Consider the following 14,689-nt stretch of genomic DNA (forward strand, 5'->3'; position numbering starts at 1 on the left):
GCAAGAGGGTGGGGCCTGAGAAGGGAGGCTGAATCACTGAGCTTTCCTGGGCCAGTGTAGGCCCAGGATAATCTGCAGGGACCAAAGGGACTCAGAGTTGGCACCAGCACAGTCACTTTGGTACTGGCCAAGGGGCTGCATCTCCCTGCTTCTGTGTCCCCAGAGGTGCCCCGCAATGATACATGTCCAGAGCTACCCGAGATCCCCAACGGCTGGAAGAGCCCGTCACAGCCTGAGCTGGTGCACGGCACAGTGGTCACCTACCAGTGCTACCCTGGCTACCAGGTGGTGGGATCCAGTATTCTCATGTGCCAGTGGGACCTGAGCTGGAGTGAGGACCTGCCCTCATGCCAGAGGGGTGAGTGTGCCTGGTCCCATGGTCCCTCCCAGCCTGACTCCCGCGTTCTCAGAGAAAATCCAGCAACTGTTTCTGTTGGTATTCTTGCTCTTCCAACTTGTCCCCTCAGTTTCCTTATCTGTGAAATAGAGATGATCCCTTGTCACGGGACTTCCAGGTAAGTCCTGCGAGCATTCCCTGGCTGACTGATGACCAGGCAGTGCCTGCTGACTCACATACATGGGAAGGCAATGGCTGGCTTTGCTGACCTTAGTGAGTGGGGAAAAGGATACATCAGCAAAATGGTAGGCACAGTCAGGCATGGTGTGTCACATGCCTGTAATCTCAGCATTCAGGAAGCTGAGGCAGGAGGATCAGGAATTTGAATACCGCCTAAGGTACGGTGTGAGGCATTTATCTCCCCCAAAAAGGTGTGTGTAAGGGGGGTGGCTGAGTGGCTAAGAGCACTTACTGCTCTTGCAGAAGACCCAGATCTGGTACCCAGCACTCACATCAGGCAACTCAGAGCCTCCTGTAACCAGTTCCAGGGGATCCAACACCACCTTCTAGCCTTGGTGGGCATCTACATATATGTAGTACACATAAACTCTGCACACACATACATTTAAAAAAATGAAGCAAAGAAAACCAAAAGGCTGTGGATATAGCTCAATGGTAGAGTACCACCTGGCATGCATGCCATCCTGGATTCTAACACCAAAAAAGGAAGATGCAGACATTTAAATGAGAGTAGAGCCATATAGCCTGGCATTAGCTGGCCTGTGCCACCTGAAGAAAACCAGGGCGAACAGGCCTTTCTCTTGCCCCACCCGATAGTGTCTCTAACCTAGACTGGCCTCAAGCTTCTATGAAACTGAGGATTACTTTGAATTTCTGATCCTCCTGCCTCCACTTTCTTAGTCCTGGGATTACATCCACCATCTGGAGTACTGGGATTACAGGCATGCACCACCAGCCCGGGGTTATCTAGTGCTGTCCGTTAAATCCAGGCTTTCATGCGTGCTTCCGGAGCACTCTTCCCAACTGAGCCATGCCCCCAGACGCTGAGGCTTCCCTGCTTTTCCTTCCCTCTCCGTCACAGTGACATCCTGCCGTGACCCAGGGGATGTGGATCACAGCCGACGCCTCGTATCCAGCCCCAAGTTTCCTGTGGGGCAACTGTGCAGTATATTTGTGACCAGGGCTTTGTGCTGACGGGGAGCGCCATCCTCACCTGCCATGATCGTCAGGCTGGCAGCCCCAAGTGGAGTGACAGGGCCCCCAAATGTCTCTGTAAGTGTCGAGTGCGTAGGAGGGGGGCCCTTTAGAATGAGGGGGACCTGACACCTTCACCTGACTCTGCCCGCCTTGCAGTGGAACAGTTCAAGCCATGCCATGGCCTCAGTGCCCCCGAGAACGGTGCCCGCAGTCCTGAGAAGCGACTTCACCCAGCAGGGGCCACCATCCACTTCTCCTGTGCCCCTGGCTATGTGCTGAAGGGCCAGGCCAGCATCAAATGCGTGCCTGGACACCCCTCACACTGGAGTGACCCCCCACCCATCTGCAGGGCTGGTGAGTGCCACTGCTCCCTTAAAACCCTGTCTGGACCGAAGTGCTGTTGTAGTAAAGCAATTCCACGTTGAGAATCAGAAGCACCTGCCCACGCCCCTTCCTGTCCCCCAGTCTCTGCCCGTCTCTGATCTAACATCACCAAGACAACGCAGGAGTGGGCTCTCCCTGGTCAGTTCCTCCCCATGACCAGCCCACCTCTGTGCTTGCTCCTTGCATTGGTGGCTTGGTCCATCAGGCTCACCCACTGCCCTTGGCCCTCCCCTCTTGTTCCAGCCTCTCTGGATGGGTTCTACAACGGCCGTAGCCTGGATGGTGAGTCCCCATGCTTGAGAGCCAGATCTGGTGATCCCCCCTGCACTTGGTTCTCACAGCTCCCAGGCCGTGGGTTCCCGCAACTGGAAGGCAGAGGAAGAGCAGTTGGGGCCTAGAAGAGCACACAGCTTCTTCCCTTCCCCAGCCAGCTAATGGGAGCTGGTCTCTGAATGCCCTTGAGAAGGGAGGGGACAGAGGCTCTAAGGGACAGGGACATCAGCTCCAATCCCACCCACCCTTTGCTTTCAGTTGCCAAGGCACCTGCCACCTCCAGTGCCCTGGACGCTGCCCACATGGCAGCTGCCATCTTCTTACCACTGGCGGCCATGGTGCTGCTGGTGGGAGGTGTGTACCTCTATTTCTCCAGGTGAGTCTGGCTTCTCTTCCTCTTCTACATACCCAGCTCACTCCTGCCCTGCGCTCCTGCCTCACCGGCTCCTATCTTCTCACAGGCTCCAGGGGAAAAGTCCCCTGCAACTTCCCCGAACTCATCCTCGCCCCTATAACCGCATCACGGTGGAGTCAGCATTTGACAACCCAACTTATGAGACTGGAGTAAGTATCCATGTTGGCTTGACCTCTTCAGGACTCAGTTCTTTGCTCCCTTGGGTGGGTATCCCTGTGGGTCCTGCCAAGTCCCACCTCTGCCTTGGGAAGGTGGCTTCTGGCCCAACCAATCTTCTACAAGTGTCCAACTTCCCGCAGTCTCTTTCCTTTGCAGGAGACGAGAGAATATGAAGTGTCCATCTAGGTGGGAGCAGCCTGTGGATGCGCACGCAGGTCTGCATCACAGGCCAGTGGCAGGGCTGCCGGCTCTCTGCTGTCCCTTCACCTCCTGTACATACCACCTGGGAAGAGACACCACCAATCCCTCAAGAAGTTGTGCCCTTCCCTGCCTGCAATGCCCACAGTGACCTGTTTTCTTGGAGCCACTGCCCACTTCGGGCCCTTCTTTGGGTCCAAGTCAGGGGGCACCTGACTTGGATAGAACATAGCTGGAGCACATTACCACCAGCCAACATTCTCCTGCTTCTCTTCTGCCCTGGCCCTCAGGCCTGGAAACTTCAGGCAGAGCAGAGGCACTTTCTACACATTGCCATCATCCAGCCCTGGCATGTGGGGACTCCGGAAGAGCTGATTTGCAGCAGTGGAAATGGGACCAGAGTGCCCCTCACAGGGCCATCACCAGTGGCCAAGATGATTCTCAACGGTGACCTTTTGGTAGTCCTGGCATGCCAACACCAGCCCCTCAGGGTGATGTCTAGTCTTCTCTAAAGGCTCAGAATTGGAGTTATGCCTTCTGCCCTGTCCCGGGGAGGGGAGGATTTTAAGGTAGCTTAAAAGGTTCAGGGACTCTGTCCCAAGCTCAGGTTGGGCTTCACTGGACACTCATGCTCCACACCAAAGCAGGACACCCTACTGCTCCCCGGCACCCCTCTACTTGAGGAGGGACAGACCTTCCTTGATGTTTATCTGGCTGTCACAAATGCCCCCCTTTCCCACGAGTCCCTCTTGTGAGCCACTCACCATGCACCTGCTTCCTGCCACTGGGTTATGGCACACAGGAGAGGGCAGGTACATTCTGGAGAGGAGCGCAAGTCCAAGGACCCAGGAACGTGGCACAGAACTGAAGTGAGAAATCCCCAGGAGGAAGCCCGGTCCAGACCGAAGGCCACTTTGTACATATGATGTATTATATGGGGTCTGGGCTCCAGCCAGAGAACAATCTTTTATTTCTGTTGTTTCCTTATTAAAATGGCGTTTTTGGAAAAAACAGTTCAGCAGTGTGAACGGTGCTTTCTTGGAGGGAAGAGAGGTGGTAGATGAATGTGATGTAGATCTTGGCATGCGAAGACCTGCTGGACCCACCAATCAGTCACCCCCAGATTTGATGAGACAAGGTGTTATATATAGTTCACTAGGCAACACAGCCCCAAAGACATTAGTGTCACAGATGGCTGCTCAAGTGAGAGTCCCCGGTGGTTAACACCACAGGGACGTGGGGACTCGCCAACTCAAGTGCTCATCCACCCCAGTGCTTCATCTCCTCCTCTTTGCCATGGCTAGAACTATAGACTGGCCCAGTCCCACACCCCTTTAGTACCGCTGGACTGCTGACAAGGCCCCACGTCTGGTGCGACTTTCCTTCTGCTTCTTCCTACCAAGTGAAGCTTGAGAGACTGGAATCAGACGGAACCCTTGTACACAAACTGGCTAACTTGGATTGGCCTCAGAAAACATCCCGACTGTGAGCAGGACGACAGGGCACCCTGGGGGCACAGGCAAGGGCCCTCCCCATCGGCTCTTCAAAGTGGCTGCGGAAATCGCTTCTCGGCCTTTGGCTAAGATCGAGTGTAAAGTGGCTGCAAGAAATATACATACAAGTAACATCTTACAGACTGAGCAGGTTGTACTTATGTATTTAGAAATGTGTGTGTGTCTGTGTGTGTGTGTGTGTTGTGTGTAGTCACATATGTATATGACAACAATTAATTTTAAAAGATGTCATGAATTTGAAAAAGAGCAAGAAGGGATATATGAGGGGAGTTGGAAGGAGGAAAAGGAAAGGAGGAATGATGTAATTATATTATAATCTCAAAAAATAAAAGGTGGGTGGTGGCGCACGCCTTTAATCCCAGCACTCAGGAGGCAGAGGTAGGCAGATCTCTGAATTCAAGGCCTATTTGGTCTACAGGACAGCGGGCTACACACACACACAACACACAAATCCTATCTAGTAAAAGCCAGAAAATAAAAATAAAGTGTATCCAGCACTTGTAAGGCCAAGGTAGGTGGATCTCTGTGAGTTTGAGGCCAACCTGGTCTACAAGCGAGTTCCAGGACAGCCAGGGTTTCTACACAGAGAATCCCTATTTCAAAAAACCAAAATAAATAAATAATAAATAATAAATTTTAAGAAGTGGTGGCTTGCCCTTCTCTATGGCCCCTAAAGCCTTTGGAGATGAAAGTATCTTCCCAGGAGGGAGGCAACAGAGAATTATGGGCAATCGGAAGATAAAAGACAGAAATCCCTGAAAGGAAGACCAGCATCCACTAGCACTTTCTGTTCCTACAATCTTCACCGGGAAGATGTGGATGTGGACCAGAAATTCCTCCCAGCCTCTGACTCTATGCCGCATGCACACGTCTGGGGGGTGCCAGGTCATTCACAGTGCAATACCTAGGTCGACCACAAGAGGTCGCCTCCAAAGGCTTCTGCATCCCACCTGCTCTCTTTCCTGGAGTCCCCTTGAACACCCTGAGCTGGAGCTCTCCAAGGTGGCATCAGGTCCTGCCCCCACTGGGCTGACCTCATCCTTCAGGCTCCAAAAGAAAGGTGTGTGGAGTGATTTGTTCCTCTGGCACCTGTCAACAGAGCCAACTCTCATTTCCCTCATTAGCCCATTGCCCGCTCCTGCCTTCAGCTGCAATGGATGTGTTGCTCCAAGTGAAGCCTTGCTCACTGGGCATGTGCCAGCAGCTCACTTCTCCGTCCAGTAATACCTTCAGGCTGACACAGCAGCACAGCTGTGCTCCGGGCAGTAGGAAGGAAGCCAGTGAGAGAGGGCATATGAGGTTTCAACTTCTGAGGTCATGTGGCATGAAGCCTGGCCTCTTCGTTCAAGGAACCTATCTCAGCCCTCTCCTCTGAGAGTCTCATCTCAGTCCTATGGCTACTAATCTATTGTGGCCATGGCGACGTTGGAAGTCAGAGAGCTGCCAATTTGCATGACATTCTCCACTTCTGCGTGGCCTTAGTCTTTCCAGGCACCAACACAGGGCCACCAGAGAAATACAAAGCCACACACACACCTAAAACTTCACACAGTTATCCATATCCTTTTGATCTATAGTTCTGACTGTCCTAAAAGGAGGAGCAACAGTTCCTCAGAGACAGTAAACATGGTGTAGTGAACACATTCTGACCTATGAATCAAGAAATGTTTCCTTTTTAGGTTTTCTACAAACGCACTACGAAACCTAAGCAAATCACTGCTCCACTCTGGAAATGAAGAGTTTAAATCAAATAGTCTCTATGTCCTTCCCAGTTTTACTACTCTGAGAATGATGTGTGCAGTAACATAAAAATGAGTTTGGGGGTGGAGAGAGATGTCTTAGTGGTTAAGGGTCCTGGCTGCTCTTCCAAAGGACCTGGGTTCAATTCCCAGCACCCACATGGCAGCTCACAACTGTCTGTATCTCGGTTCGGGGAATCTGGCTCCCTCACACAGCCATACATGCAGGCAAAACACCAATGCCCATAAAAATAAATAAATCTTTTTAAAAAACGAGTTTAGATGTCGGGTGGTGATGATGCACACCTTTGATCCCACCACTCAGAAAGTAGAGGCAGGTGGATCTCCCTGAGTCTGAGGCCAGCCTGGTCTACAGAACGAATTCCAGGACAGCCAGAGCTGTTACACAGAGAAACCTTATATTGAAAAAAAGAAGAAGAAAGAGAAGGAGGAGGAGGAGAAGGAGGAGGAGGAGGAGGAGGAGGAGGAGGAGAAGAAGGAAGAAGAAGAAGAAGAAGAGTTTATGAACAGCCAGGCATAGTAGCAATAGTAGCACACGTTAATCCCAGAAATGGAACCAGAAGCAGAGGTAGTCGGATTTCTGTGAGTTCATGGCCAACCTGGTCTATATAGCGAGTTCTAGGCCAGCTAGGGCTTTAGAGTAAGACTATCTTTGGAGAAAAAAGAAAGAAAGAAAGAAAGAAAGAGAAGAAAGAAGGGAGGGAGGGAGGGAGGGAGGGAGGGAAGGAGGGAGGAAGGGGAAGGGAAGGAAGGAAGGAAGGTAGGAAGGAAGGAAAAAAGGGAGGGAGGGAGAGGGAAAGGGAGAAAAAAGAAGAAAGGCAGGACACAGTTGTATTGTCACTAATGTTAATTAACGTCTAGTGGGGTTTATGCTTCCAGTCCCCTTCTCAATGGCTTCATCGCAATTAGGCAGAAGGATCTGTCCATATCGGAAAGCGGTAATAAGGGGATAACAGCGCACACCCAAAGAGAAATATGTCTCTCTACCCAGAATTTGAGGCGAGGGTCTCAAACTACAAATCCCAGTACCCTTCCCAGCAGGCTCCCCATCCCCCGGCCCCAGACATCCTACGGTACAGTGCAGCGTCTGCATATGAAACTACAACTCCCACAACTCATCAGACCCATCGCGATTCTTACTCCCAGGGTGCAACGCGTTCCCGTTCACCCTTGAATACTGCGCCGCGTTGCAAGTTGGGGATTGAAGTCAGCTGTAGGCAGGTAGCTGGGCGTTGTCAGGATTACGGACTGTTTGGGCTTTTGACTTCCTCTTTAAGAGTGGTTCTCAGGGACAGTGGTTAAGAGAGGGTAGTAAGAGGCAGCCTGAACTGTCCTTGGTTCCATCGCGATGCCAGGCAGCGATGTTCGTGCTAAAATTAAGTGTCGAGAGCGGGAGTTAAGTGGAAACAGCAGCCATCCAAACCGCCACCCAAAGCGTCGTTTTTTGTCGCAATGGCTTTTTTTTTTTTTAACCCCTTTACCAATATGGCGGCCTGCTCCAGCCACACCTGATGCTGGAGGCAAACAATCCACGACAACGTGCCTATGAGTACTACTGCCGCCGACAGCACACCAGCGCCACACAACCTCACATCTTGGTGACTGAGGACTCCAAGGGCAGGGTAGCCCAAACCCCCTTGCCAAAATGGCGAAAGGAGCAGCTTTCTTGTGCAGGCCGCCAGGTGACAATACGCCTGCGCGGGAGGCGGGCGCGTTGTTAGGGGACGGGAGGGTGGCGACCCAGCACGCCTGCGCGGGAACACAGCCCACGGTCGGCACACAAACACCAATGGGCGAAGCGTCCCCAAGTTCCTGCGGCTGCGCCGTGACCCCTCCGCGCTTTCCCAGGCGCCTGAGCGAGGCCTCAGGCCCCGCCCTTCCATCCCAGTACGCTGGCGCACGGCAGAAAGGCGGTCCTTCTGGGCTCCAGGCGAATGCCAGCGCGGCTGCGCGCAGGGGGGTACCCCATCACCGCGGCTGCGCGGGAGCCGGGCCGCCGGCTGTCACTGCGGTTGCGCGCGGCGAGCGGCGATCCCGGGGCGCCTGCGCGGGTGGCTTTGCGGGCGCTCGCGGTAAGTTTGCGCCAAGTGCGCGGCAGCCGGGACGCAGACGGCGGCAGCGGCGAGAGGCGGAGCCCGGGGACCACCCCCCACCATCCTCCCCCGAGTCACCTCACGTCTCACAACCTCACCTAACCTCTCACCCCCCCCTCCGGTCCCCCAATCCCGGGATGGCAGCGCCCTCCAGCCTTCCCGGCCGGACCGGCGGTCGCCAGCGCCAGCTTTAGCCTGTGGGCCTAGGCCCCGCCGAGGCCTGACCCCCCCCCAGCCGGGACCCACTGTGCAGCCAGCCGCCGGGCCGGGGCTGAGGGGTTGCTCCCCTCTCACGGCCCTTGGGGAGGACGCTGCCGTCCCAGGGACTGGGGGCCGGGGGGTGGGGGGGAGCCAGGGCGAGGAAGTCGGAACCTGTGTTGGGAAGAGAGAAGGGGGTCGGGGGTCAGGAGTGCCCCCTTCCCCCGCCTCCCCCCTCCCCCCGGGGCTGGGGGGGCCGGAGCAGAGAGCGCCCAGCCCAGGAGGTGGATGAATGTGGGAGAAAATGGAGACCAAGACGATCGTATACGACTTGGACACGTCGGGGGGGCTGATGGAGGTAAGAGTGGCCCTCATCCCCTTCCCCCAGTGCCGGGAGGGAACCTCCGCCCCACAAAGCCGGCCCTAAGCTCGAAGCGCCAGAGGGCCGGGGAAGGGGGGGGTTCTTCCTCATCCAGCCTCTCCCTCCCATCTTTGCAATTTGGGGGACCGAGCCCGAGCTTCCGAGGATGTTTGCAGCAGTTTCACCTACCCGCCGCCCTCAATTTGCTCTCCTGAGGCTTCAGCCCACTCCATTTCATTGCACCGGCAGGCCTCCCCACCCCCTTCTCGTCGGCCCCTTTGTGCTTCCCCCTGCACGTCCGGGTACCAAGCTTTGGGCCTCTCGGAGCCGGGCTTTGGAGTCCCCCACTGTCCATACAAGGAAGTGGCGAGAAGGGAACCGCGCACCCTCTCCCCATCCCCCTACCCTGATCCTCCCCATTTGGAAGGAGCTTTTCTCGTTGTTGTGCTGCAGGAACGCAGTTAGGGTGGGCTCCCCCTGGTTCCGGGGACCGAGAGGTTCTGGAAGCAGCCTGGATGGGAGGAAGAAGGACAAAAGGGGGAAGAGGGGTGGGTGACGGAGAAGCCGCGCCTCGGGGACTACTGGCCGCCCGGGAACTCCGAATGTGCACACATGCCGTTTGTATGTGTGTGCAGCAAATCCAAGCTCTGCTGGCTCCCCCCAAGACGGACGAGACTGAAAAGCGGAGTCGGAAGCCGGAGAAAGAGTCCCGGAGAAGCGGCAGGGCCACCAACCACGACAGCTGCGATAGCTGCAAGGAAGGTGGGGATCTCTTGTGCTGCGATCACTGCCCTGCCGCCTTCCACCTCCAGTGCTGGTAAGGGCTGGGGACCCCTTTGGAGCCCGTTGGCAGACCCTACTCGGCACATTCCTTCACCAGGCCTGCAGAAATAACGGGCGCTTGCAGCCGCTAGCTGACTCTGCAGCCGCTGGGGCGAGCGCCTCTGCGATCCCGGCTTTTGCCGGGATCCGGACGATTTGCTGGAAGGAGCAGCGGCGTGACCCCGGGATGGGGGTTGGGAGGAGTGAGGTGAGCCCCATCTGAGATTGGAAGTAGATAGGGAGCTGGGACTGATGGGGCCGAGTGCGGCCGGCAGCGGCGGCGGCGGCGGGGGAGGAAGGGGAGGAGCTCCAGGTCCAGTGCCGCTTGGCGGCCGCGCGCTCCCGCCGCCCTCAGGGCTCCTGCCTGCCTGAGCTCTCCTTGGGGTTGGTGCGCGGAGCCCACGGCCACCCAGTTCGCCCTGGTCCAGACCCAGGCGAGCGGGTACTTGCGCCGATGTAGGAAATCATGGAGGGTGTCTCTCGAGTCCACTTCTCTGCCTTTCTGTTTACAATATGGCGACCTGCCTTTAAATTATATTTTTATTCTCAGCGCCATTTTGGCTGCATATATGATTTGCAAACGTCTCTGGGAGAACGGTGGGAGTAGCCCTTGAGCCCTTTTTGCAGCAGCTCCTCGAGGGCCAGGGCTAGGATCTCGCCGGCTTGATCCCTTTCTCTGCAGCTTGCCCCCTGTTGCCACTCCAGAGCTGCCTCCCTCCTCCCACTTCCCTCCTCCCTCCCTGCTCTGCTGCCTCTTAGGAAATCGGGCCGAGTTAGACAATTAAAATTGCCCTTGGGCGCCGATTTCTCTTCCCTGCTCTGGATCAACGAGCCCTTCGCTGCAAAATTCTTTGCTGCTGGGGCAGGATTGTATTTGGTGGCTCCGGAAAGGCAGTTTTAAGGAGCTGAGAGCTGGAAAGCTGTTCGTTCTCTCACCCCAACTGAATGGGGGGAGGGGAGGGGTTGATCGCCGGGGCTTGATCCTTCTCATCGCAGAACAATCCGGCAAAAAAGATAGTTTACACCATCTTCTGCCGGGAGACCACCTATCTGCCCTGCACAAAAATCCCACATCTGCACTTGGAACCCAAATAGCCTCTTGTTCTGTTCAGCAACAGTTGACTGAGGCTAGTGTCTGGGAGGAGAGGGCTCCTGGGGTCGGGTAGGGGCTGTTCTGTGAGGTAGGGAGGTAGGGCCCTCCCACTTAGATTGGGAGGGAGGGGATCCTGGTTTTTTGTTTTCTCTTGATTTGGTTTTTGTTTTTTTCTTTTTACTGCTCTTTTTAGCTGGTGTTGCCCATTTTAAAGCCTTTTGTTTTATAAAAAAATGTTTAAGGGCTCTCTCCCCAGTTCCATCTACAGTCCATCTCTTGATTTGTGGAATAATGCCTGCTGTATTTGTACTAATTGCAGGTTTTATTAGACAGATGACTGATACTGGGCCAATTAAGACTGTGGTCAGGAGTTATGTGGGACATTCCCATTACTAATTCCAAGACACTTTTGCCTAGGAGGGCACCCCATCTTGGCTTGTAATGTTCCAGGGACAAAAATTATTATCCTGGAGGAAGCTTTGCTACTGGCCTTTAAATTTTTAATATGAAGTGAGTAATGCCAGCAGTAAGGGCCTGTGGGTTTTGTTTTTAGCCTTTACTTCCTTTCAAATGCATTCCACCTGCAGAAAATGTCTCTGATCCAGTTTCTCTTGCTAGTCTTTTGTTTGGGGTGTGGGTTAAGTTAGCCTCACTCTAGCCCAGCTTGGCCTTGAACTCAGTCATCCTCCAAAGTGTACATCATCATGCCTGGCTCTCCCTTGCTGTTCTTGAGCACAGGAGAAATTTGTACCTGAGTCTGTGTTGCTTATGGTTTTTATTGTACTTACTTGATATATTACTAAGCTGTGTTTTAATTTCTTCTCTTTCTTCCTTTTTCTATGATTTTTGAGACAATCTGGCTGTGTAGCCCTGTTTGGTTTGGCTTGCCTTGGTACTTGTTATATAGCCCAGAATGACTTCCAACCTATGCCCATAATCCTACCTCACTCTCCTGAATACTGGGTTTACAGGTGTGCACCACCATGTCCAGCTGAATTTTTTTTTTTTATTTTGGGCTAATATTTATTGCCTCTAGGGTGAAGTGGGTGTTAACTGAGATTGGTGATTCCTTATTAAGAATCTGAAGCATCTTAATAGCATTTGCTTCACAATCATGAGGAACAGAATTCAGATCCCAGCACCCACACAGCAAACTGGGGGGGTCTTGCATATGACATTAGCTCCAGCTTTGGGTGTATGGGGGGCGGGGCGGTGGCAGAGACAAGGGATTACTGGCGCTTAACTGGCTTCTAGCCAGGTTGGTCCAGGTCATAGCTTAGCTGAGAAAACACCTGGAATTCTCAAAGAAAAAGGCAGAGACTAATGGAGGACACCCATGGCCCTCTGACCTTCTGCTTAGGAGTATGCACTTGGACACATGTACCTTCACTCCTACATACACAGACACACATTAGTTTTAGTTTTATAAAAATTACATTTGTTGCCAGAATGTGGTGGCACAAGCCTTTAATTCCAGCAATTGGGAGGCAGAGGCAGGTGGATCTCTGTTAGCTCAAGGCTTGCCTGGTTCCAGAACAGCCAGGGCTGTTACACAGAGAAACCCTATCTCAAATAATTAAAAAAAAAAAAAAAAAAGCTTTTTATTTTGGGGTGCTGTGGAGCACAGGTGGAAGTCGGGGGATAGCTCCCAGGAGTCATTTTTCCACTGTTGTGGTTCCTAGGGATTGGACTTGGGGTGTCAGGTCGCCATGTTTGGCAGCAAGTACCTTTACCTCCTGAGGCATCTTGCTGGCTCCTAAAATAAATAACCTTTATTAAAAAAAAAAATTGAGACATGGAAAAAGTGTGCTATCTTTTTGCCTAAGGTTGGGGTTTTAAACTCTTAAAAGCTGAACTCTGAATCTTTTAATAGATGAGTATAAATCTTGTCAAGTTTTAACTACAGTTTCTGCTTTAGCTGGAAGGAGAAAGAAGGAGGGACTCTAGTTGTTGATGAGACTCAGGCTTGCTCAGGATATACATTTCATTGCTTCCTCCCTTCTGAGACCGTGAATGAGAACTGGTAATCAGAGGTTTGAAAATGGTAGTGAATGAGGCAGAATCTGTTTCACATCTTCAGTGCTCCCTTGGAAGGTGTCAGTACTGGATGAATGTACCATTGACTTATCTGAGTTACTCTCTAAATCACAAAACATTCTTAAGTATGAGTGCAGGAAGAGGAAGTCATCTTGTAAATAGAATACCCTTGGTGCTTTCACTTCCTAAGTAAGGGTTTCCTCACTTTTCTGTGTTTTAAGCCACATTCTCTAACAAAATTGAAGTACTAATTTAGCCAGAGTTGTGAGGTCAAGCAGTTAATGCCTGAGATTTTGATTCCTGAGTGTGTTTTCAATAGTTTTCCTTTACTGCTTATTTGTGTTCGGGTGAGGTTCGATATAACTGTATTTTCTCCTGTTTTCCCTTTGAACTGGCCGAGACTGTTTCACTTAGATAAGCATAGTAATGATAGTGCCCCTTATGTACAGAGTGTACGAGAATGAGGTTGGAATTTTATTAATGCTGTGGATCATAATTTCAGTGCTGTTGTGTTTTCGTCATCGAAAGCTCTATGAGACGGTTAGGTAAGGGTTTGCTTGCCTTTAATCCCAGCATTCTAAAGGCTAGAGTATTGAGAAGTCCAAGCCTGCCTGGGCTGTATAGAAAGACCCTGTCTAAAGAAAACAAACAGAAAAAAGAAAAGAAAAGCTCTGTGAGACAAGTCCTTTGTGTGGCTGTTTTAATCAGTATATATTAAAATGTCCCAGAAGTGCTTCCTTTTGGTAGGATGGTACTGGGGGTTGAACCTGGCTCGGGCCTGATACTCTCCTGCCACAGTTTCCCATGTAGCCAAGATTGTAAACCTGAAATACCAAGCCTAGACAGAAGTGATACCTACGCAAACCTTATCTCTTGGGCTTAAGACACAGCACTAAACTGCAGATTTTTCTGAGATCAATCACCTTACCGGAGGAAAGGACTGGTCACAGCTTCCCTTTGTGCTGCCTTTCTATCAGGGATTCACCCACTGTGGGAAGTCATTCCAGTTATTTTTCTGGGTTTTCTGTGATGATCCTCTGGGTTAGGAAATGAATTGTTCTGTGCTTGGTATTAATAACCTCAGAGTAATAATAGGAGTTACTACACCTGCCCCTGGAAAACTAGAAGGTTTCCAAGTGTCCCCTGGTGATCCTGACCTTGTCATAGTCGTGTGTAAGTTGAGCCTTCTGAAAATCTGATCTACACAGACAGATCCCTAAAAATCTGTTAAATAGTGGATAGCTGGGCTGGAGAGATGGCTCAGCAGATAAAAGCACTGGCTGCTCTTCCAGAGGACCCAAGTTCAAGTCAGGCACCCACAGGGTGGCTCACAACCATCTGTAACTCTGCTTCCAGGGGATCTGATGCCCTCTTCTGGCTTCTGTGGATACCAGGCACACAAGTAGACATATATGTAGACAAAACACCCATACACATAAAATGATTTTTAAATTTATTTATTTTATTATTATTATTAATTTTATTTATTTATTTTTTTTAAAGACAGGGTTTCTCTGTGTGGCCCTGGGCCCTACCTGTCCTGGAACTCACTCTAGATTAGGTTGACCTCTAACTCAGAGATCCACCGCCTTGGTCTTTCCAGTGCTGGGATCAAAGGTATGCGCCACTGCCACCACCCAGCTTAATTTTAATCTTAAAAAAAAAGTGGGCTGACGGTGGAGCTCTAGTTGATGATAGTCTTTCTGTTTGAGTTGGAGGATTATTGTCACTGATAGAGTGAGTGACTGCCACAGAGCAGCAGGAACGAGGCTACTGGAAAGTGGGTGGTTTCCTCTTAAAACGGTTCATGGAATTCTGCTCCAAACC

General features: G+C 52.0%; 2 protein-coding genes across 4 annotated transcripts in view; both read left to right on the forward strand.

Moving 5' to 3' along the window:
• Sez6 (seizure related 6 homolog) overlaps positions 1-3,997 on the forward strand; it is a 47,463-nt gene extending 43,466 nt beyond the window's left edge. Inside the window, 8 exon segments of the mRNA XM_028866849.2 lie at positions 164-358; positions 1,440-1,505; positions 1,508-1,630; positions 1,712-1,909; positions 2,183-2,221; positions 2,471-2,588; positions 2,674-2,776; positions 2,943-3,997. Of these exon segments, the coding sequence (XP_028722682.1) occupies positions 164-358; positions 1,440-1,505; positions 1,508-1,630; positions 1,712-1,909; positions 2,183-2,221; positions 2,471-2,588; positions 2,674-2,776; positions 2,943-2,972 (872 nt within the window). The 3' untranslated portion in view covers positions 2,973-3,997.
• Positions 3,998-8,283: 4,286 nt separating this feature from the next.
• Positions 8,284-14,689, forward strand: part of Phf12 (PHD finger protein 12) — a 50,405-nt gene continuing 43,999 nt past the window's right edge. For 2 of the 3 annotated variants that reach the window (XM_028866852.2, XM_037201385.1), the window contains exons 1-2: positions 8,737-8,907; positions 9,546-9,727. In XM_028866852.2, coding sequence (XP_028722685.1) covers positions 8,842-8,907; positions 9,546-9,727 — 248 coding nt within the window. In that variant the 5' untranslated portion in view covers positions 8,737-8,841. Of the gene's footprint in view, positions 8,908-9,545; positions 9,728-14,689 lie in introns of all 3 variants that reach the window. The other variant, XM_028866851.2, reaches the window with a different exon arrangement.

Source organism: Peromyscus leucopus, chromosome 8b, assembly GCF_004664715.2.
Source record: "Peromyscus leucopus breed LL Stock chromosome 8b, UCI_PerLeu_2.1, whole genome shotgun sequence".
Classification (NCBI taxonomy): Eukaryota; Metazoa; Chordata; class Mammalia; order Rodentia; family Cricetidae; genus Peromyscus; species Peromyscus leucopus.